Source organism: Poecilia reticulata, linkage group LG16, assembly GCF_000633615.1.
Source record: "Poecilia reticulata strain Guanapo linkage group LG16, Guppy_female_1.0+MT, whole genome shotgun sequence".
NCBI lineage: Eukaryota > Metazoa > Chordata > Actinopteri > Cyprinodontiformes > Poeciliidae > Poecilia > Poecilia reticulata.
Genome location: NC_024346.1, coordinates 23542022 through 23567240, shown reverse-complemented (window position 1 = coordinate 23567240; position 25219 = coordinate 23542022). Strand labels below are relative to the sequence as shown.

At 36.2% G+C, this 25219-nt stretch overlaps 1 protein-coding gene across 4 annotated transcripts in view; it reads left to right on the top strand.

Moving 5' to 3' along the window:
* The window catches only part of LOC103478352 (CUB and sushi domain-containing protein 3-like), a 244833-nt gene that overhangs the window by 22080 nt on the left and 197534 nt on the right, over window positions 1–25219 (top strand). For all 4 annotated transcript variants that reach the window (XM_017309426.1, XM_008432116.2, XM_008432118.2 and 1 more), the window contains exons 2-3: window positions 3622–3844; window positions 15824–15936. In XM_017309426.1, the coding sequence (XP_017164915.1) occupies window positions 3622–3844; window positions 15824–15936 (336 nt within the window). The remainder of the gene's footprint in view (window positions 1–3621; window positions 3845–15823; window positions 15937–25219) is intronic.

The following is a 25219-nucleotide window of genomic DNA, read 5'->3' as shown; positions in this document are numbered from 1 at the left end:
TATATATATGTATATGATGATTCATGAGTTGTCTTCTGGAGGTGCAAAATGTTTGAGAGCACTTTTAGAGGGAGGGAAACCACGGCAACACAGAACAGGTTGGTTCTTGTTGGCCCTGTAGGTTTTACGTCAGAAGAGCAAAATTTGCCATGATTAGCCTGTTTGCTCTTTGGAGTGGAACAAATCAGAGCTCAGACATGGGATTTTTTTTTATGTCTTTAGCAGCAGTGTGTCCTAAAAAAAAAATCACAATGTGTGCCCAATGTTTATTACACTATATGGAAGATGAAATGTATGAGTGGAATACACCAAAGTGGTCAGGGGAAGTAGTAATTATCAAAATAACAGATGGAGGTCTACACTGCATAGTTTGCTGAGGTTCCAACATTCTGTGAATCCTGTGAGTTAAATTTGAACAGTAAAATGCAGTTTTATTTTGCTTGTTTTCGTACGTAAAAAACAACTGTTGACAGGCTGGAAGCTGAACATTTTGGTAAAAGACAAAGCACTGCTCATCTCAGATTTAAAAATTCAACATTTTTATCAGTTTGTAAAATGAAAAATTGCTGCCATCTGTGAAGTTAGAGGCCATTTTAGTTAAATAGCTGCCAAGTGATCTATATTCCCCCACCCCCACACCAATACTCCAGTAAGTGTGTGTGTTTGGCCAACTCTATGCAAAACATCCTTTACCTACCAAGTGTGAAAAGCTAATTACACAAGGAGTAAATTGTGCAGGCGAAGCCATGCATCTTAATTAAGTTTGGATTTCATTAGACAACATGCAAGATAGACTAAGATAAAAACACAGGGCACAGTTTTTGCACTGTGACGCAGTGTGTACGGGAGCATGTCAGTGTATTGTTTGCTTTAATATGCGAGTATAATGGATGTGGACGTGTGAAGGGAAGTACGATTTTTGTGAGAGCAGAATTACATACACTGCCTGCCAAAAGTATTCACAACTTTTCCACACTTAGTCAATTTACAACCACAAACGTCAATCAGCTTGATCTGCAACGATTCCAAATAAGGGACCTTTAATAAGTGAGCAAGAAACAAAAAACAAAAAAAAGTGCATGCGGTAAGTGAGTGTGTTGCACATGATCTTCAAAAATTGCCAGTGTAGTTAATTACACGTGCAAAAGTGATGGTGCTGGAGAGCGGAGTGACCGTAAAAGAAAGGTGAAGAAGAAAGTCGTTATGCTGGATGCACATTATAATAATAATGAATTTAATTTAAATTAGTTATGCAACAAGGTGCAACACCACAATAAGAACATTTAAATATCAATTTAAAAATCTCCACACACCCTTTAGAATAAGGGTTAGAAATAAGGGATATTAGAAGGATCCTTGACCCAAACATAACCAGCCAAGTTAAGGCCATAATGAGCTTCATACGACCCTGCAAAGGAAAATTGGAGGGTAAAGATGTGGGTTATTATTTTTTATTTCATATTCTTTAAATGATCCAAATATTTGACAAGATATGTCTTCTGTCATTGCATCTATGCCTCCTGCTCGCCACTGTGTGTGCAGACAGTTTGCACCTGTTTTTCAGATGTGATTAACAGAGACACAAAAACAGCGCACCCACAATCTGATTCTGGTTTGATAAATGGCATTGCAGGTGGCAAGTCGATGTATTTGCATATCCTCCTCTGAGTATTTTGTACTTTCTGATTATATGGTTTCACTGCCATCAAGTTTGCTCCAGTTTTGTATGTGCAAACCTTTTGTAGATCAGGCCCACAGGCTTCCATTGGGATTTTATGTGACAGAATAATGCAGAAATAATGCATAATTGTGAAGTGGAAGAGTAAAGGTATATGCTTTTTTTTTTGCAAATAAAAACAAAAAGTGTGACATACATTAGCTTTTTGCATGTTATTCTCTAATATCTCCAAGATAAATGAAGTGCAATCAATTGCTTCAGAAATCACCCAATCAGTAACCTTTGAAGTCACTGTTAGTCATTGTAAAAAAAAAAGAAAAAGAAAAGGCAGCTGTTCTTCAAAGAGAACATCAGTGAACAAACAGAATCATGAAAACCCAGGGAAACACTACACAGAAATAAGAAGAGACACATTTGTGGACAAATTTGAAGCAGGGTTAGGTTAAATGGCAACATTCCAAACTTTGAACATTTTGGCACCACTGTTCAATTCATCTGAAAATGGAGAAGTGGCATTACCAAGAGGCTCGTGGTAACTCTTGAAAAGCTGAAGAAACTCACAGCTCGGTAGCAAGAATCTGTTTACTGCATAACTACAGTAAGAGATAAGCCAGTGAAGACAGAAATCTCTATAAACATCCTGTACGGAGTTTGCAAAAAGCGATATAAGGGACATCAAAGAAGGTGCTTTGGTGAGATTAAGCTGAAACTGAACTTACTGGCATCCTAGTAAAATGCTGTGTAATAAAAATAAATAAAATAAAATTGTACTCTGAACATTACTCTTAGCACAACATTCCAAAAGAGGGACATGTTGGTAGTAACGTCCTGCTGTGATAATGCTTCTCTTTAACAGCAGCAGGGAAGCTGTTAAAGAGAAACCTGGAGGAAAATCAGTTTTACTTCCAGGTTTTTCTGTGAGATAGACCAAGATCTATCTGCCATGTTAGATGGTAAAGACATGCACACAAAAAAATTGCTGCTATAATAATAGTGAAAACTGGTTTTACTTAAATACAAAAGCATACCAATATTCTCTAATGTTTTTTTTTTGCAAAACATTTTTAAAAAGTTTTTTTTTTTCTTTCACTTCACAACTTGTTTTGTATTGCATACAATCCCACTAAATACTTTGAAGCGTGTTGGCTGTATTGGGATACAATTATAAACAAATTCCATAGAGGCAACATGGAGATACTTTTTCATGCATTTGGGTTGCTTAGCACATATGCACATATCCATCATCACCCCACTGGTAAGCCAAGCACTCAGATTAGTATAGTTTGACAGTGATTGCATAATGTCCATCCTAATACGTATGAGGGTATTGATTTTCAGCAAGCTAGTGCATTAAGGTGCAAAGCAGCTCTGTGTCTTGTAGGCGAACTGTTAACAGCTTCTGGAAGCAAATTGTGAATGGCCCGGCCTGTTGCTGTTCTCTGGAGCTTTCTGACATTTGGCAGAAAAATGAGCTGTAATAATGTATCTCAAGCTTTTTGTTTAATAAAGTACATAAAAAAAAATTCTCATCTACAATTATGCATCTTCTTCACATTATCGCAGCAGCAGGTGTTCCGTCTTATTTCTTTTTTAATTTGAAGGGAGAGCAGAGAACGAGAGTGAAAACACAAAACTTGGCACACCATTAGCTGGTTGCCAGCTTCTCTTCACAGCTTCTGCCAGCTGAGAGCAATGTGGATTTTCCGAATAATTTGTTCTTGGTTGAAGAAATATTGCACCTGAACTTTACAGGGTGTAGGCAATCTTCTGAATAAAACCTTGTTTAGCAGTGCAGCCACACATGAATGTTAATTTTTGCCTTTTTTGGGTTTTTTTTATTGCCTGCTAGGTTTATTAAAACGAAGTGCATATTTTCTCATGTTTACATCCTTTTGTTATTATGAATTCAGTTCTAACCTGATTTCTGGTCTCTTTCTCTGCAGGTTTTATCCATACTTGTGGAGGCACATTAAAGGGGTGGAATGGGACTATAGAAAGCCCCGGATTTCCTTATGGATATCCAAATGGAGCGAACTGTACCTGGGTGATTGTCGCCGAGAAGGAGAACAGGATTCATATAGTTTTTCAATCTTTCGCCGTGGAGGAGGAATATGACTTTTTATCTTTGTATGACGGCCATCCGCAGCCGACTAACTTCAGAACGAGGTAAGAAGGCGGCCCTGAAGTCAAACACCTTGAAGGCTGCATTTAAAGGCTGGGAGGCAGGAATGGGAGAGATGTGAGGAAGAAAAGTCTTCAGTGATCACTTCTGACGGAAAGGTCAACCTTAATGTACACATGACAGAGACTGTTTATTCTTGTCAGGGAGGTGTCAGGCAAGTCAGGCGTGCTCAGTGAGACGAGTATTGTGCGTCAGCCCTTCTCCGACACAGTCTGGCGTAGATGGAGCTGCCTCCTTAAAAAAAAAAAAAAGTGAAGACCTTCATTGGAATCTTACTTGCGAGATGAACAGTTTATCTTTTATTTTATATCATTCAACCTGGTGTACCGAAACAGTCCTTAAAATGTAGCGTATTGACTTGAGTATTTGGATATTGCTTTGATGGTCTTAGGTGGTGTGTGTGGCAAATGGAACTTGAACAATAGCGTGAATAAAAGCCAGAGGCGTCTCTTTCATGAAGCCCACTTTTAAAAGTCACGTCTTTTGATTCCAAAGCTGAGTCCTATCAACCAGGACACTTACACTCCCAGCCTCTGCATTATTTTTGAATGAGCATGCCGGTTTAGTTTCAGTGATGGATGGGTCAAACTCTGTTGCTACCATCCTTTGTGCTAATACTTCACAGGAGGAGACAAAGGTGGAGAGAAATGTGAACATCAAACACAAAAAAAACCCTGTTATTACTTTGCTTTGGTTACCGGATAGGCAAACAACTGTTTACTCAGTGTGCTTTCTGGATTCATACAAAGGCCTGACATTTAAGTGAAGTGGGGTTTTCTGGGTCATTGCATTGTCAAGGTGCCTTTTTAATATTTGTCTTAAAGATACTGTGTGTGTTTCTGTGAGGATACAGCAAAGCAAAACTTGAATTGGATGATAGGGGAAAAAAAAGACCTTGATGTGCAGATTGAAATCTGGATTTTTTAAAATTGTTTTTATATCAACATTTAATTGTTAAAACAGTAAAAACATATACATTTATTTTTGATCCAACTAATTAATGAGCTAAGATTTTGTGGTCACAGTACCCTGTTCTGTTATGTCGGAACCCAGTCAAGCAGTCAGTGGGTTTTGGATGGGTTTACCAGATGAAGCCAACAAAAACAACAACAACAACAACAACAAAACAACAACAACAACAACAACAACTTGTGGACAAACAAACTTCAAGGCGAAAGATCTTAATGATATGAGATTCATATCTGTTCAATGTTTTGATGTGAGATGGCAAAGGACATTTTATTTAACATTTAAAAATTGCAGTTCTTCAAATTTAATAACTGTTGACTTATAAAAAAAAGTAAAAAGAAAATAAGTAGTTAATGCAAATATTTATCTCCTTTTAACTTTTCACATTTTGCCTCCTGGTTGCCAACGTCTCAATGTATTACACTTAGATCAGTTACGTTAAAATAATCAAAGTTGATAGAGAAATGTGGAAGAATATATTTTAAACCTGCCAGTAGTCAGAGTTCATGTAGTGAACTAAAATTGAACTAAAATGTTAAAAATTAAAATTCCAACAGTGCTTCATAATTTTTATTCTGTCTCTTATCTCGTTCTTAACTCTACTGCAGTGGAAGTGGGCTGAGGTCACATGTTACTACAAAGAAGGACATATAGTAAAGAGTGGCAACAAACTGGAACAACTCAAGAGTTGAATCACTGTTGATGCTTTACTGTAGGGGATGAATCACTTCAGGTTTTGAAGAGATTGTTCTACTGTGTTGCATAATATTTTCTGAAGGACAGGCTTACAAAAAGAGTTGTCAACAGTTAGATTTAGCTCAATAAATCTGACATCTAGCGTCTGTAGTCTGAAATATACAAAATGATTTCTATAATACACGACTCTTTGTACTGAAATCAACCACTACATAGGATTTTTGTAATATTCTCTAGTACATGTGGGCGAGCAAGACGTAGCAGATATCACACTACCAAACTAACAACTGGTCAAACTATGGTCCATAAAAGTCGAGGGTCCTCAAACTCAAAAATCTCCTAGCAGTTATAGTGAGAGCTTTTCATTTTCTTCTGTCAAATGTACAGAAACAAATTAGTTTACACAAACTCTGAACTAAGATTTGTGTTTTTGCAAAGGAAAACAGAATAGCCTATTTTTAACTACTTATAAGTTTTTCATTTTTAAAATGCGCAGTTTAAGACAATTCCTGGCAATTTAGCAAAACTGGCACCGCAGTTAAAATACAATCTGAATAAATCACTATATGTGTATCTATATTTTTTTCAGTTTTTCTGTTGTAATCAAAGGTAATAGTAAAAACACTACAATGTACATTAAAGAATCCTCTTTTTAATTATATTCAATCTGGGATTTAATCTAGTGTTAATTAAAACCTTACTTACATTACACCAGCAAGAAGAGTATATGAAGATTGTTTTTGATACAAACCTTAATTTAATACTTTGATTAAAGTTGTGTAGTAAGCCATCTGTGTCAGTGAATGGCAGCAGACTGTGCGCTATTGGTGCACAGTCTGCCCAAAATGACAAGAAGAAGAAGAAAACTGGAGAATTCCGCAGTTTCCCTAAATGCATCACAGCATCATTTTTCAATATTACATTTTATACAAGAGATCCACAGAGACGGTAGGAGACCCATTCTTTGATAACGACAATAATTTATTTATTTACTTCTTGTTGTGCTTTAATGTTTCTTTGTTGAAATTAGGCTTCAGAATTAATCCCTTTTCCAGCCCCTCTTGCTGTGTTAATCTTTGTGAGGTCTGTTTTCCATTCTTCCCCCCTTCCTTCCTTTTTTATTTATTTATTTTTAAAATCTTCTTTGTATTGGGTTTTTTATTAGGATACCAGCTTACTGGTGCTAGTTTATTATTTTAAATGAATATCCCGCCCTGCTTCTCGTCATTTTGCATATAGTTTTCGCCTTATGTTGCTCCTTGCACACCTGGTCCTAATTAGCTAATTATTCTGTGTCGTTCAGTTTCCAACAAACCGAAGCACGTCCTGATAATATTACTCTCTTCAGTTATTTTGTTTTGTCATGTTTTTTTATTACTCAGTAATATTTTCTGGGACCAAAAACTTGCTCTTGCAATTTAAGCTTTATTTTTTAAAAGGAAAAGAAAACAACAAAAAGCAATTTCCTTCAGTACTGACTTTTAAAAAATTGAACCATGTAAAATTTACAACCTAATTTCAAGGGATAAAAAAGCTATTTCACACAAGAGGGACAGATGCTCGTCATATACGTTGAAAAGCAGAAACTAGTTTTGTGCCAAATAAAATATTCCTCAGACTTTCAAATTAATCTGAGGTTATATGAAATGGACTGTAGAACTACATTTTTTTCCCCAAAGGCGATTGTGTAAATGTATTTTAAAAAAATACCTCTTGATAGATAAAATATAAATAAAGGCTGTAACTACATAGACAATTCACTTATTTTAAAAAAGATATTGATTTGCTGAAACTATGGTTTTGTGATCAAAACATCGTTTAGGCTGCCGCATCCTTCTCTGTTACAGTGTTACATTTTCTGTATTGCATTGCATGTAAATGTGGGACTGTTTATTTCCTGCCTGAAAGGGATAATTTCATGATTGCTGTTACAACCCCTACTGTTAGCAATTAATTAGCCCCCTAACAAAAACTAGAAAAAAAAGTCCCAGCGATGGAAACATATTTTGGGAGCTTTTCCATCAAGCTGGTTCGGTAAAAACTAATCACTACTTTTTTTTATGTCTTCCACTGGTGGAAGCACTGAGTGAATCTTGTTCTATAGGCACAAAACGTTTGCTAGGCCAATGCAAAGAACTGTTCTCATCAGGAGGTACACTCATAAAGCACCAGCAAACAGATGTTGAAACTGCACACTTATGTTTTGGTTTTTAATATTCCCGTTGACAAAGACAAAAACTGTCCACATTTTCTTATTTTAATGTAATCACCAGTCGGGGGTGGTAAATGTCAGTCGCTGCCATTTTGAGCCAATGTGGCAACTATTCTGGCCACTGCTTGAGTCCAACAGCTGAGAGAGAAACCTGAGCATTGTGCACTGCTGTAGCAATAGTTATTAAGAAGTAGCGTGGCAACTAATAGTAGTTAACTAATCTGTTTAGTCAACTTTCTAACAATCATTTTAACCCTTCTCTATTTTCTATGAACACAAGAAAATATTTGTGATATGATTAAGATTGCTTTGTAATACAAATGAAATATGTGACTTTTCATGAGGTTATGTTCATATCCTTGAACACTGCTCTGAATGTTGTTTTAATCTTCCAATAACATGCATACTACTGTTTTTTTTCCTAAATTGCAAAAACTATCTGGCAGAAAACATTTAAGTCTTGAATTCATCCTGCTTATTTATTTTCTTTGGTAACCTAGACAACACAAAGGTGTTTGGATCAAATGGTAGCTTGAGAATGACATACCAGCCTCCATAGAGGGTGGTAGAAAATTAAATTTTCATCCCTGTTGTCAGTGTTGTGAAATTGGATCTCAAAACGCTGTTTATGACTCCATTCATAAACAGTCACGTCTTTAAATATTCCCAGGTGGCACCAGTAAATCCCACCTGAAGCTCTGAAAATATCACTCCTGTGTGCTGCACAGTTTCTGAATATTAATCGGTGATCACAAATGATTGTTGGGAATTTTCTGAGCAGACTGGGTATTTCAAGATTTTTATTATGAAGAATGCAAGGGAAATTACTACAATTAACCAGAGTACAGCCAAAGAGGGTATAGACATAATTGTCTACTTTTGCCAATGTTGTTTAGCATCTTACATTGTTTGCTTTTTCTTTACTTTGCCATGTATGTTGAATGCAGTTTCCACATTGTTTTGAATAAAAAGAATAACGAATTGTACATAAAGAAAGCATGCTCTTCTGGTCTTCCGCTTGCCCTTTCAGGTTAGCATAAATAGAAACCTTGGTCAAGATTAAAGATTCCTTTTAATTTATTTATTGCTTTAATTAATCAATTAAGGTTGAAATTCAGAAGGGAACATGACAAAAGCAGCTATCATGCTTTCTTTTTCCAATGATTTGGACATCACCATGATCTACTTGATTGGTGTGTTTCTCTATTGATCTGTGTATTCTCTTTGCTCTGAGACATTTCCACCACCCCCCTGACTATGTGATGCGTTTACATTTAGCTAAATCCCTCATGCCTGAGAACGTCTGGTTGAATCGCTTATTATTCTGTCAAAATTATATGCTGAGGATAGTGGAGTGGAAATAGTTTGGGTAATGATGTCTTTCATTTCATTGTTTCCAAGCTCTGACTGTGTTCTCATTATAATAGCCTTTCCACTGCTGTTTTTCAGGCGACAAACTTGTATTGAATCATATGTTTAGACAAACATTTCAGTTTTACATTGCAATTTAGCTGCCCATTCATATTATCATGCAAAAATTTCTTAATTGGAGATTCTTTCATCATTGTGCTTACATGCATTTATTAAAGTTGCAGTATTTCAGTATTGCAAAAATTGGATTTTATATATTAACTGTCACCATGTTGTGACAGCATGAAAGAGATAATTTGAGAGAAGATTGAGCTCCTCCTCCTCCTCCTAATGGTATAATTGCTGTCTGCATAAATGCACCACTCTGTGAAAAATAACCAATCAGTCTCATGTATGTGCTGCTCAATGTTCTATTGGTGGAGAAACAACTTACTTACTATGATAAGTTGGATTGACAGCACTAGAGCCTTCCTCCTGGCTTTGATTGGTTGTTTCTAATGGAGCATTGCATTTGTGCAAATGACCAGAGTCCTTTGCACAGTCATTTGCACTATGCTCCTCATAGTGAAAAGTATGAGGAGCTAATTCTTTTTTTTTCTTACTAATTTTCTCTCTCACTTTATACTGTCATGATATAGTAGAAGTTTTAACAGATGTGTAAAACACATCTTTTCTTTACAAGTTACATACTGCAGCTTTAACCAGACTTGCATACAATCAACGTAACTTTATTTTAACAGAAATAAGCTTTTGCTAACAATTTTTAATGTTTTAACTCCACTTACTTGTAAGTTTTTGCTGCTCATTTTAGAGCTTGTCCCTGAAATGGACTGCGGGTCCATTCCTCGGCTTATATAGGAACTGCTGCTTTATTAGACCAGTTTTAAAGAGCAGCTGCTGTTTTTATCATCAGCATCTTCTAATTATGTAGTTAATGACAAAAATTATCAATATTTTCCACTGACTTATTTGGACAATATAAATATTTGACAACTTTTTTTCTCTATTTTTTTATGCTTAGTGTTCCCAAACTGATCCATGTTCTACAACACGTCAACATTGAGTTATAGACTCCCTTGAGAGTCTAAAAAGGTAACATTTCAAATTAGGTGAAAATGCCACTAAAGTAAATATGCCACAGGAAATAGGTTGTTGACCGGAATGGTTGACTGATTTTTTCTTTCTTTTTTTTTCTTTTTCCAATCAGTAAACTAAAACACTATCATGCTGCACAGATAATGACACTCCTCAGAGCAGAGGGTGTTACTGAGTGAAAAAGACCCAAAGTGAACAATTTAGTATCAGTAAGGTATTTAAAAAGGCATTTAGAGAAAGCACTGATGTAAAACGCTTTTTGAAATGAGGGAGAGAAAGTGAGAAGATTATGATTTATTACAATTCATTCAGGATTCAGGAAAAATGCTGCAACGTTTGAGGCTTATAAACTTCTAATTGCTGTTGGGTTTTCTATAATGTGCTATTTTATCCTTAGCTTGAGGCTATTGTGTGGGTCATTATTCACCTTAGTAACAGATAAGCTTTGTATTCTCATTTCATGTTTCTAACAACAAACCAAAGGCAAGCACTATAATTTAGCTGGTTACCAAATTACCGTTAGCAATACCGACCATAGCAATTTTTCTGTCGCACAGGTGACAGCATGTTGTTGCTGAGACTCGATAATTCAAAAAATACGTCTAAAAGAAGCATGGACAAAATGAATCCCAAAAAGAACATTTGAGATAATAAATGATTCCTTGAAATGGGAAACAAAGTGATTCAGAGCTACAGAGCTAATGCAACATGGAACGAGAGACAGATGGAGAAAGACAGACACAGAGTTAGACAAATTGAGCTACATCATTTCCGTCTCCCTCTTCTGTTCCTCTATGGCACACTCCTTCCCTGACACACTAATCAGGTGGCGGGAATGTGTGACAGCTGCCTTTAGGGCTGATGTAGTGTGTTCAGGTGGAAGCAAAGGCTGCATCTGTCCAGCCAATTATTGGCCCTCTGTTCCCAGGCACATACACTCATTCTTTTGCCACTGTTTTTGCTGTGATTCATAAGCAGGGGACGATGTAGCTGCTCAGGCAGCTGGTGTCTCTAAACCCGCATTGACATTTCTGGTTGGTTTGGAAACCAATACAGATGCATGACACCTGCTCTCTCTCTCTGTTTTATCTTTCTCTCTCTAAGTTACACTTGTTAAAATACAAGTGTAACTCTCTGAGTTATGTATTTTTCCATAAAGTAAAAAGTGCTTTTCTGAGTTTTTACTTTTATGAAAGATGTTTTTGCTTGTGTGGTTCTGACCTTGTGTGGCTTCTGTTGAAGCTGCTTTTACAACATGTCGAAGCATAAAAAGGTTACTATTCTCTGACAAACACCTAATGACAGCTGCCTACTTTATATTTTAAACAAATTCTAAAGTGCTAACAAACACAGTATTATAATGTAAATAAAACCACAGGAAGATACAGTAGGATACTTTGCTCAAATTTAAACTAGATCATTTTTTTTCATATGTTGAAAATATTGCCTCACTGCCAACAAAGCTCTTAAATTTAAAAGGTTCCCAAAGAAGTTAGCTTCTAGTCATTTCATATCATATTCAAATAAACGAGAATAATTTCAAAATTAGCTGCAAATCTTTGTCAGCTGAAAATGTTAAATTACGACTACCGTAAGAAGTTAAAAATATGATCCAAAATATTTCAGTTTTGTGGCCGATTTCAATTTCTTGGACCTGTTGACACCAATTTTATCCTATTAGACTTTTACCTTTAGGACTACTATTATCAACCTCCAAAATAATTTTTCTATCTTCTGCTAAAATTGAAATTGATAAAGGCTACATAGCTCTCTCTGGATCACTGAAATTACACAATTACAGTACAATCATCTGAGGATTGGAAAAGCTGTCAGTCAAAACCCAATGGACAACAGAAACAGCATCAAGTTTAAAAGACAAATTTTGACTCCTGAGCAAATCATTTTTTGCAAGGCTCAAACTAAAAGTGTAACATGAAGCTAAATATTTAATTGATGTTCTCCAAAATTAATTCAAAATAAAAAAATGCTATCAAAGAGAGAATGGTTCAGATTTACTGGTATGCGGCAATTTAACTCATTATGTAAATAGAGTGAATAAGCCTTTGTTCTGAAAAGTTTAGAATTAATGAATTGCTAATTGTTATGCTAATTAACAATTAGCACAATTAGTGTGGCAAACAGCAGTCTCCACAGTGTGTACAACTCTGAGATTTTCCAAAAGCTTCCAACATTTTCCAATTAAACGTGTTTCGTGACTCACAGAGGCTGAAGTTTGAAGTGATAAAACTGAGCAACTGAGAAGCTGCTGAGCCCTCCAGTGAAAACAATGTTTCCTTTTCATAAGGTTCCTAAGCCTTTGAGGCTTTTCTGATTTCATCTTTAAATGTCTTTATTCTTAAAATAGTCATCTTCTCTGTTATAACTTTTGCACCGAAGAGTGTTCTTATTACTGCAAAACAAGACTTGACTTTTGAGTTTCTGACTAGATGGCCACTGATTGCTTGAGTTAAAATTAAAGACCAGCCAATTTTTCAGCATATCCTTTTATTTTATTTCATTTCATTTCAGCCAATCCTGGTCATAAAACCTACTGCTCACATTTTGATATGCTTCCTCAGTTGCTTTAAAATTCTGCTTCATTTAAATGATAGAAATAAATATCTTTATTTTGACCTCAAGCTAAAACTACAGCCTAATTTAACATATTTTTGTTGATTCTCAAACTCGAGTGTCATTTTTGTGCACACTTTTTTTGAATATTTAAATCATGGGCTCTTAGGTTCGAAAAGACAAGGAATCCATTGGTGTTTAATTGTTTGACATTTTCCATCTATTCACCTGATGATCTTGTTGCCAAAGCAACAGGCTGTAGTTGGTATGAGTTCCTTTTGAGTTTTTTTTTTGCTTGTTTTATGTTAGACCCATGCTTAGATGGAGGGGTGGGCCTTGATTTAAAAAATATCCACCTGTCAAATTAAAATTCTCTAATTATGTTTTTTAAGGTGGACATCTGTCCATATCTATACAAATCCACAAGCATACATGCATTTTTTGCAAGATGGAATCTTCTTTATTTCACTTTCAGGACCAGTTTTATTTTTTGCCATTTCTTTTTTTGTCCTCGTCTATTAGTCACTTCACCACATATTTTTATGTATTTTTTAATTTATTTTACAGTTGTCTGAATTTTGGATCCTGAAGAGCTGTGATCTTGTTCATCAAACCAAATGTTTACTGTATGTTGCTACAGCTCAGCATCTGTTCTATCTTGTCCTTCCTCTTCTGTATCACATGTTGCCATAGCAGCACATCTTTTTCCTATTCTGCACATTTTATCTTCATTTTCAGTTCACTCACAGATAATGCACAAAGCAGCTTTTTAAAAGTGATAACAGGTTTGTTAGTTGTTCATATTTTTTCTCTTTTCTTTTACTATTGCAGGTAAGGGCTTTTATTTCTGCCTCAATCTGCAATGCACTCGAGCTAGTGGGTGCCTTTGGCCCATCAGTGTGTGAGCAGACGCCACACAACCTGATTGTCCTATTCTGTTCTGTTTTTCTCAGCCAGTAATTAGTCCCCCCATGGATCCTCCTCTTCAAACTTTGGGAAAAGGGGTAATTTTAAAGACTTCCAAGCTTCACATCAAACTGTTATTCTTTGAAAATACATTACTTGAACTTGAAAAAAGTACCGTGGGTTCCTCCTACTCTTTTTCACCCCCTGCAGACACAGCAGTGAATTTTGTAACTAAAGACAGGCTCTCTGGTATATGATGCGGCTTATAAATGTTACTTTGGTAGTTCTGAACCAAGGTCAGAGTGAACTTGTACATTGGTTCATAACATTTTTCTTCATAAAGTCAATTTTTTTTGCACACTAGCAATATCTACATATCTGCAGCGTGAGACTAAAATTGTTAATGTTTTAATTTATATGTCAAGATCCTCCCTTTAAGTTAATGCTAAGTTTGATTAAATTTTTTCAGCTTGATGTAAGTGTGTGGAGCCTGCAAAGTAAAACATATTTCGTTTAGCATGTGACCAGTTTTTAAACGGTTAAAACGGATGCGATTAGTCAGAAACCTTAGGCAGTAAAGGTATACAAAGTGTCAAATAAATGGTGTCCTGCCTCTTTCCTTTGCTGTTTATCATGTGCACAAACAATGACTCTTGTAGACCCCAAGCTTCCCTTCACTTTTAATTTAAGCCAAAGTTCCTCATAAATTGAGTACAATAGTCTTTAGAGTGATCGCACGTCTTACAAGGTCACACTTAAGTTATGTTTCCTGTGTTTAAAATTGCATCACTGCTTACTGCTGGTAGTGTCTGGACATGCTGCGAGTACCTGCAAAAAGGGTAATTATTTACTGCACAGTTCACTGTGCTGTAATTGGAAACTCTATTGAAGCTGTAAATACAGCCCCCTCTCCTTTGCTGTCACTGTGAGGGTTCCTTTTTTCAAAGTTTGGCAAGCTACAGACATTATTTACCTGGCTTATTGTCAAGTTGAGATTCAGTTTCAAATGGGTTCAAAACCAGCAATAAGAGGTAATGGAACATGAGGCAACTACTGCACACAAGTTTGACTTCATGTTTTGCAGCCCGGCTCGCTGCTGTGAAAGGTCGATAGAACATCAGCAGCTTCTGCTGAGAAATGGTCAACTACACATCTCTTTTACGATGTCATGAAAGCAAATGGATTTGTTTGGATCTGCACCTAATTTGAAATGCAGCAATGAATCAGACTGTTACAATATAGCTGTGAGCCCTGAAACATCTTCGACAATAGGGGAGGGTTCCCTACTTGGGTTTTGATAGAATAGTACTCTGGTTTATTACTGATTGTTACACTTCATCTCAGTTCTGAAAGTTTTTTTCTTTCTTTAGATTGAACAATGCCATTATTTGTTATGAAAGGTTTGTAGATGTATTTTTTGCGTAACTTTCTTCCTAAAGTGTAAAAGGCAAATGGTGCATTAGGAATTTGCTTATTAAGCTTTCAAACATGTTGCAATGATTGTTACAAATAGAAAATAGAGTTGCTTGTAAAAGAAATGAGGTGTGGTATGCAGCTGTACTCAGCAAACCTGAATGAATACTTTTTAGAACCACCTTTACAGCAATTCGAGAGCGTCTCTGCCACGTTTGGAAATCTACAGGTTGATATGTCTTTTCTGCTAAATAGCTCAAGCTCAGTCAAATTGGATTGTGTGTTTTTATGCAGCGTGCAATTCTTGCTTGTCTTTTGCTTGACCATTCTAGGACATGAATGTCCCTTGATCTTAGTAGTTCAATTGTACTTCTGGTTGCATGTTTTGTGAATTTGTTGTACCTCAGACTGTTTTTTTTTATGCTGCCATTTTAAAAACTGCCTTATAGCTCCATGCACCAACCAACTTCCCTGTACCTGTTGATATAAATCATCCCCTGTGCATGATGCTGCCACCACCATGTTTGAAAATGGGATTATGTGTTCTAGCTGGTATGGTGTCTGCAAAGAAAGTTTTATGGAATATTATGCAATGTATTTGATCAATCTAACAGTTCATTAGGAATAAGGAATAAAGCACAATTTCATCAATATGTATTGATAGTTGATGTGCTTATATTGTGTCTGAACTCAAACATTCAGAACTGAGATCTCCTTCTCTTGTCTGCAGGTTAACAGGATTTACCATCCCTCCGCCTGTTACCAGTTCTGATTCCATTTTTTCATTGAGGCTTACCAGTGACTTTGCAGTAAGCGCTCATGGATTTAAGGTGGCTTATGAAGGTAAGAACAGCATCATTTCTGTTCTTTGACTCCTACCGTAAGAAAAAAGACAGCCTTTTACATGAAATAGGCAGCTCTGCATAAATGGCTCTTCGTTTAAAGGGAGAATCCATCAATATGGGGAAAATAGACCACCTATTCCTGAGAGAGAAAGGTGTGATCACACTTAATCTAACTGATTATCTCTGAGACTTTGCTCTTGAGTTATGGAACAGTTAGGTGCTTCAATTAGGCAAATCATTCTCATATTTTCTAAATCAACATCCCTTCCCCTAAAATCTCTGAACCTCATTTGCTACTCCAGAGGTGCAGTTAATATTGCAAAGCAGATGGCAATGGGAATTAGTGGAGCTAATTGATGTACCAAGATATCGGTGTAGAAGCAAAGCTGTGGAGAACTTTCTAAAAATAAACTATCGCTCTCTGTGATCACAGACCTGTGATGCAATTGTTTACTCCCCCATCAGTGTTTGTATTTATTATTTCCTGTTTATGTTGTTCTAATTGAATCTATCGTCTTCGTTGTTCTTCTGCCTATTTCTTTGCCGTCAGCATCTTACTGCTATATCAGAAGTCTTCAAATTCAGGCCTCAGTGACTGGTATCCTGCAACTTTTAGATGTCTCTGCTTCAACACACCTGACTCAAATGATGAGGTCATTAGTAAGACTTGACTGCTAATGACTGTTTATAAACATATCTCCTCGTCTCAATCACTCTCCCTCCCTCTATTTAGTACCTTCTCCTTTCTTCGCCTACCACAGACTTTACCACTCTAAGACCTTTAACGAAGCCATTTGTCTATTTGAACATTCTCTCACCATGATGCATTTTGTACTATCTGTCTACCTTTTATTTTTTAAAAACCTTTAAAAATATTACAAGCCAATTTTTAAGGTTAAAAAATACCAGTATGCAGTTTGAAATGCTCCTGTTTATTCTGCTGACATTTTATCTGAGTTGTGTCGTTATTTTGATGTGGGAGTCAGATTAAGGATTGAGCCAACGCTCTAATATGCTAATGATAAACCCATCCCATGTTCTGCACAGCTCAGCTTTTTAGGCATATCGCTCATTCTTTAATCGTCTAGTGTGGCAGTACATTATCCAGATTGCAGCATAAATTCCTACAAGTCCCACTCCTCTTTAAAATTATGTTTTAGTCACCATCAGTCCTTGTGTTTGTCCTATAAACTAAGAATATGACATGATAATGTGGCATTATTCGATGTCTTAGGATGAGAAAAAAATGTATTTCAGAAGGTTTGAGGACCGGCTGCTGCAGAAGCTTTGATTATTTCAAAAACAGTTTGCATTTGTTTAGGATCATTGTCCTCAGGGAACACTCAATTGTCAAAATGTTTGACCACAGAGTTGTTGATTCAAAATGAATAGGTAACTTAAATTGCTTAATAGGAGAGTATTTGACAACAAACAAACCTGTTGTTAAAAATGATTATTTCTTATAGAGGCGTAGTGAAGTATCCATCTGGAACAGGGGTCAAATCCCAGCCTTGAGGACTAGTGTCCTGCAACTTTTAGATGTGTTTCTGCTTCAACACACCTGAGTCTAATAATGAGGTCATTAGCAGGACTCTGGAGAATCTTTAGGTATATTGAACCATAGACACATCTAAAAGATGCAGGACATCGGCCCTCAAGGCCTGGATTTGTGGAGCTTGTTCTTTGTTACAAACATTTACTACTAAAGGACATTTTTATGGGTAAGGGGAGAAGGAATTTAATAAAATTGACTTTTTCAACCTTTATAACATATAATGTTATTCCTTCATCAAAAACATACTTGGGGTGTTGCTTTGATTATTTCATGCATGTTTGAGAAATACTTTAATCTACTGTGGGAATCATTCAGGAGCACCTAAACACTTGCTCTCACAAAGCTCCTCCTCGGAGCTGCTGTTTCCAGCCAGGCTTCTGCCCCACATAGTACCCCTCTACTCCAATTCCCTGACTTAGCCCCTTCAGACTAGCAGCAGCAATTAGCAAACACCTGACAGAGCTACGAGTCTGCTCATCAAATGAACTACATCTCAGCCCAACACTCCTAAGAACTGCTCTAAATGTATTAATAAAGGAGCATTGTTGTGCTGAAGACAGAGTGTCACATCAGGAAATTGTCTTCTGTTACAGACAGATTAAAATTTCAAGTCATCAAAGTATGAAATTAAATTTCTTTGAAGTCATATTTGATATCTACAACTGAAGGTAACAATAACTTAATTTTGCTATAAAATGAAGTTAAATGTACCACCCATTTAACCAAATACTAGGAGGAACATATTGTACTAAGAATATTGAAAAACTATCCACCATACAGAAAATCCACATGAAATAAAACTTAATTGTACATCAGTAAAACCTCTTATTGAATTGCACAATTTATTCTGACATTTATGACCAAGAGGGCACCTAATCTTCTTACTGACATTTTATGTCTACAAATTTTGCATATCCTTTTTCATGGATTACAGTGTATGTATGAGACATACATTGCTAATGTATGTCTCATTACTGGTGACCTTTCACATTTGTTATGGTCACCATTCTGTGACGTGGTGATCTGTTGTTCGCAATCAGCAATTGATCCTTTTGCTGTAGCTGCATTAAGAAAATTTAAAGGTAAGTGAACCGTTACTAAACTTGGGCTTTTTTAGGTTTATCATTTAAAAACATGAAGAGCCTAAGCTCACCCATAAAGTATTTACTCCTTGCCATGCTGACTCTCACTGCCTGCACCGTTCTTTTTATGCTAAGTGATTAGCGTTGTCTTCACATGAATATGAATGTGCTGCTCTTTTTTTATGACTAAGAATGTGTGATGCTTTAAGGGTGTTAGAGATGATTGAATCTTGACCACAATTGGATTTTAATTTTTCCTCTACAAGAAGGACGCAATGAAGGACACGTTCCGACTTAATCTAATTTATCAATGGCCTGTCGATACATCATGTATTTCTGTGAATTGAATTTACTGATTAGAGCCACTTTTGAAACTTTCTGCGTTCAAGAAAAAATGTTGCTTAAAAAATGTTGGAATGATGAAACTGCATTTATTCAGGTGTTAGGATTTGGGGCCTTTTGTGAAACGCATCCAGGCAATGGAGGCTACTACTTAAATTGACTGGACATATATATGACAAATCACCTTTGGTGATGCTTGTATTTGTAATATAAGCATTGCAACCTCAGCCTGTCTGTTTTTAGGATATTTGACCCATAAAATATAATTTCTTTTTCCCCCCCAAATCAGATTGTTTGTGTCATTGCAGATTGTCCGTTGAGCCAGAAAAGTGTCTGTCTGCATGTATGAGCATGTGTTGTTTACCAGCTGCTTTGCACTGTGATCTAACACAGCTTCAGTCAGTACACTTTCCCCCACCTGCATAAAAACACTCTGCTCATCTTAGCAACCAGTGAAGCATCTAGCTGGGAAGCCGGTTTACGCTGGCTTCTCCTGTGGGGAAAGTGTGCTCGCAACACTGCGACTCCGTCAAACTTCCATCTTCTTCAAAGGCTACAGAGTCATTAGATATACAGGAGAAATAAATAGCTCACCCCAGAGAAATCTCAAATTGAAATTCCTCATTCACTTTTTCGCACAACTCGCTCCTTACTGCTGCTATATAGAAAGAGACAAGGCAGACCCACTTCTATTGTCTGTGTGTTTCAGTGAAAGGCTTTATTATAATCATGTGGCCTTTTGCCATTTTTCTTATCTGGACTACAAGTATGTGGAAACGCGAAATGTTCATAATTAACTTTTTTTTCCCAAGTTTCAAACAAGTATTACTTTGTCTCTGGTCCAAAAAGGTTACAGACATTTAGGTGCAGGTTACACTATAATGCAACATATCATTGTTTTGTTTATTTAGCTTTCCTGTAGAATGACTTCTGTTTATACATCAGGTAATGTTTTGTGACACTTTTAGATTAAAATTGCTTTGCATGCATTAGTTTCCTGTTTAATGAGAATGTTTTGCACATGAAACCATCCACTGGAGTTTCTGAGCTGCTGTTTTTGCAGGATTCAGTTAGATCAAGAATTTATTTGGGGACTTCTTGACAGCATTACTTGTTTGCCGATGGCTAACGTCGCATCTAAAACATTATTTCTTGTGTAGGTTCTCATAAAAATTGAAAGTCTGGTACAATATTAAGTGCACGTTGTTATTCATGTGCGCTTTTTTGCCCTGAAGTTTAACACAAAGTTATACTGCATGCTGATACTACACAAAGCTTTCTTTTGTTTAGTTTCTTGAAGTGATCTCAGAATTATTCTGCAGAATGAATAGGTCACTGCATGACCTGAATATGCTGGTTTTGTCATGTTGCTTGTATGTTTTGGGTGCTTGCTATACTAGTAGACCCCAACCATAATCCAAAGTATTGTAGCTGCGAGGAAATGGGTTCTTGTCCAAGATTTTACAGTATGTGGCCCTACTGGCCCCTCCATTCAAAATTGAAGTTCTTCTACACCCTGGGAGAAAAAAAGTCATAAATTAGAAACTCTTATTTCCGTAGCAGTAAACAAACTTAGAAAATTAGGAGAGGATCAAATACCTGTTTTTCTTACTGCAAGGTTATCACAATCATCAGTATGTGATACGGTCTATGTAGATATCCCACAAAATGTAATACAGTATAAAAACACACACAAGGGAAACTAAAATCTTAGTAATCAAAAATAGCAAAATTATTACAATTGCACTATGTCCTTTGATAGCTATATCAAAGAATATTAATATTTGGGTTGTCCCAATCTGATATTGATATCAGAAATTGGTTTGATATCTGCCAAAAAGTGAGTATTGGTTTATTTCAGCCTGCATCTAAAATTTCTGATAAACGCACTCTGCTCCAGCTTTTACTCCAACTTAGCATTTCTGTCCAGCAGCACTTCCATCCCTCACGCAGACCCTTTGGTTAAGAAGAAATGGTTCACTTGATCTCAAGTTGTTGGAGACTATTGTTCTCTGTTTGAGTAATATCACTTGACCAAACCTTTCATAACATTTCCAATAACAAAATAAGTAGTAAAAGTATTTATGTGCTGATGTCATACTTAAATCTGTAAATGTCGTCTTATCAGAAGTGAAAAAGTTGTATTGGGGCACCCCTAATTAATATGACTTTTTAGACACCAATATAATTAATGCAGAGGTTTATGTTTTTATTTTTGCTTTGTCGTTTTCCAAAAAATGTTTTGTTTTTATTTTAATTTTTTACTAGATCTGCAGTGTATTTGAGTTGAAATTATTCAGTTTGATAATGGACACTGCTGTATTCTTCTTTGACTAAAACCAGCTATTTACAATCAATTAAATAGAAGCTAATTAATGTCTTAGCAATAGTTTCTTTGTTGCTACCTCAGAGCACAATCTACTTGATAAATTCCTTCAAAAGGATATTAAAGCCATTTACATTATTCACAACATGCATTTTTCAGAACTGGAAATTCTTCTTATTGTTGCCAAGTTTTTATTTATCCACGTGCAATCTGCTATTAACTCCCTGCAACATCTGGCAGCTAAAATGAGAGCTATCTTTAGGTACAAGGTTCAGAGGGTACAGTCTGTTTTTCAGCGTGAATTGTAACATTCTGGAACAGCAAGTTCCCAGTTGTCTTTTTTTCCTGGTCTGTTTGTGTGTTAGTAACTTTTTATTCACACTACAACAACACTGCAGATCAAACTAAAACATTAGAAACAAAAAAGGCTTAATTCCCATGGCTACAAACAAACTACACCAGAGTTTCCAATGAATTCATTGCTAAAGTGATTCACTGTCCTCAGAGTTTTAAAATGTTGTTTTTCTAGTGGATAAAGTTTTCTTTACCAGTAAACTAATACAGTAATTATCTACCTGTATTTTTTCATCCATTTTATGTTTTTCCAAACAATATGTTCAATCCATGTAATAATTTACCAGGCTGTTCGTTTTGTACCTTGATGAAACATCAGACACACAAATGGGTTCCATACAATGCTTTATCTATTGATTAACTTTCACTGGTTAAAAAAAAAAAACACACAAAAAAAACTTAAGGTATTAGTAATCAGAGGTGGACTCTTGGTAATCTAGTTGTTTTGAATTCCCTTTCCTTCAAACCTGAAATAAAGAAGTACGTTTTTTTTTTTTTTTCAGTGACTATTCATGATTTGATTTCAGACTATCTTTGTATTCTGAAATCAGACTACAAAACCCAGGGGTGATTAGCTCCAGTTCTCAAGAGCTGGTGTCCTAATGACTGAATTGTCTCATGAGTTATGAACTTGAAATAAATAATTTATTTTATTCATCTCTGCTGAACCATCTAAAGCATGCAGGTTACCAGCTCTTGAGGGCCAGAATTGGCTACTACTGTATAGACCAATCACACTTTGAGGTGATTGGTCTACTGAATTTTTGTGGGCTAGAAAAATACCCTGCCTTAGGAAAATACCCCTGAAACATCTTATCTCATACTTTAGCATGCAGAGTTTAATCACAATATAAACCACAGTTTTTTTGTTTTTTTTTTGTTGTTTTTTTTGACATGTTGAAAATATATTTGGCTGCATGGTGGCACTAACATGGAATGTCGACCATGGTGTCTAGATAATTTTTAAATACAGTAATACATAGTTCAACAATAATCTAAGCCCCATTGCCTCTCTTAGACCCCACAATCCAAAACTTCTCCAGTTCTCATGTATGATAATTGTTTTGATTGTTGCATGGGGAAGGAAATGGTGCGCGCAATGTGGATTTAAAAATTATTCCTAGGAGTTGAGTGTCAAGGTTCCAATGGGGTATAAGAGTAAAGATTTTGTGAGAAGGAAAAGCATCGACAATGGTGGGTTAAAAGTACAATAGGGCGTGAGAAGGAGCCCTGCAGTAAGACTGAATATGTTAAATGAGATGGCTTTGTCTCAGGAGCGAGGTTCTTTGCATCAACGCAGTAGAATGCTTATATGCACCCTTTGTTCCAAAACACACACAATACACAGAACACAGGTGCATCAGAACACACATCCTGTAGTTCAAATATGCGATGAGACTTGCTGTTTCATAAAAACACTCATTTCCTTATGTTCAGATTTACATATCACACATTTGTCTTATATACCAACCTTTGTGGTATATCACTGAAAGCAGCTTTAGGAACCGATTATTTTGATGTTGAAAAGTATTTTTTTCTTCAAAGAGTATCTAGGGTTTGCACTTATATTCTCCACCGGTACCTGGCACCTATCTAGTCTGGACCAGCTTTGTAACTGCTCTGCAGATTGGCACCTTCATACCAGCAAAGCCTTTCTTTGAAGTAGGAAGAAATGTTCTGTTAACGCAGTTTACCGCTGGATTCAGTTTGTGCAGTGCAGACACAAAATAAGAGAAACTCTGACGTTGCAAAAGGAACTTTAAAAAAGTCTCTGTGGTCTGAAACCACTTTCAGTTGCTGCAGCATTGTTAAGGTAGTTTATGTCAGCAGGAGTATGTCAGCTTTTGCCGTTCAAAGTTAATGAATAACTGAACTGCAATAATAATTCACTCAAATTTATGTTAGAAAAACAGACTTCAAAGTTGGTCAGTGCAATTATCTTCAGCGTCACTAACTCAAATATATACGTTCTACATCTCTTTTGATCATTCAAACATGGTGCAGTGTATGCGTGTGTGAACAAGTCTTTTTGATTCCTGCTTTGTTGGTTCAAATAATTAAACACAAACAGATGGGAGATGTCAAAAATAATTATTTCACAAGGCTGCACAATTTGCTAAAGTGTTCAGTAACAAGTTTCTGGGGAACTGTGCATCAAAGGGTTTTTAGGTGATTATTACACATAAAGTCACATTTTCTGAATTCCTTTGGAAAAATGAGCCAACTGTTTGATGTGAGATTTATTTTATACGTTCGTGTTTATCATTAAGAGAACTGAGCATGGAGTGAAAGTCTGTCGCGACCAAACTTATTTTTAAAGAAAACTATTTGTCAAACATGACTCATTACTGTAATATGCACTCTGAGCCTCACAGGTGTTAAATGTTTGCTGACATGAACTCTTGTCAGCTCTCATTTTGCCCCAAGCAAAACTGTCAACACTTGGTGTCAGTTGTATAACCAGCAAAAGCTGAATTGGAAAAGACACGCATCACTGTACCGGGGGTTGGAATAACGGCTCTGCAGATTTTGTGGAGATTACTAGAAGATTTTCTAAAAGGGATTTAAATGTATTTAAAGATTGTGTTCAGTCAAAGCAATAGAGGAATCAAAGGTCCTCTTTACTATAGAGTTGCACCAGTTAGACTTTTGCAACTAATTTCCATGCTTTGCTAAGCTTTGACCTTGAGATTCAAATTATTCTTTGAGAAATAAAGTGTATAAGAGCAGTATTTAAAAAGTTTTTACGCCTTGACTTGAGCTCTCAGTAAACATTTCTCTCAGAAGTCAAGGCTGTACTACAGTAGACGTGTGAGCAAGCAGCTTCTATAAAAAAAGGTTTTACTAAGTGAGAGTTAAAAATAGTTAGTTTACTTTTTTGTCCCAATGCATCCCTAGCATTACTGAAACGGCAGCCTGTGTGTATTCACTTCAGAATGTAGATCCCTTGCTTTAGCTCTGAGATTTCCAAAACCCTGCCAGCATTTCCAAATTCAGCATGTTCCATATCAGGGTTTGAAAGCTCAAAAGGATAAAACAGAGCATCCTTGCTGTAAAACCTTCAGCTTTGCTGTTATCTGTTGGAATCCTGCTCAGCTGAAAATGAACCACAGACCTGTCCTGACATCTCATTAAAAATTATTTCATTTTAAGCAACTTGTTGCATCCCTGCCTCCTCTGAACTACATTTACTTAAAAGCTAGGTTTCAGCCTATTTCCCTAAGGAAGACCATCTATACCTTGTAGTGTTTTTGTTAAAGTGACCAGTGGAAACATTTTGAAAAGTGATCAGCAATTGTGAGATGACTTTGCTGTAAAGCATGTAAAGGTATTAGCAATGATTAACAAAACGTATGTGTGCCATTTTCAACGTGCCATTTTTTAAAATATCAAAAAAAATAGAATTGCTTTCAAAGCCCCTTTACTTTGTTTTATTATTTCTGTCTTGACGCTGCTCATAAACAAGCTTCTTGATTGAGTGAAAATTTCACATCTAAACCTGCCTGCAGTATGGATAATGTTGTGCTTAACTGTTTGTATAACTTCACTAATCAATGTTAAATCTGTGACTCGTATGCAACAGACAACATGAATCCATCTCAATGAAACTGAAACCTTGTTT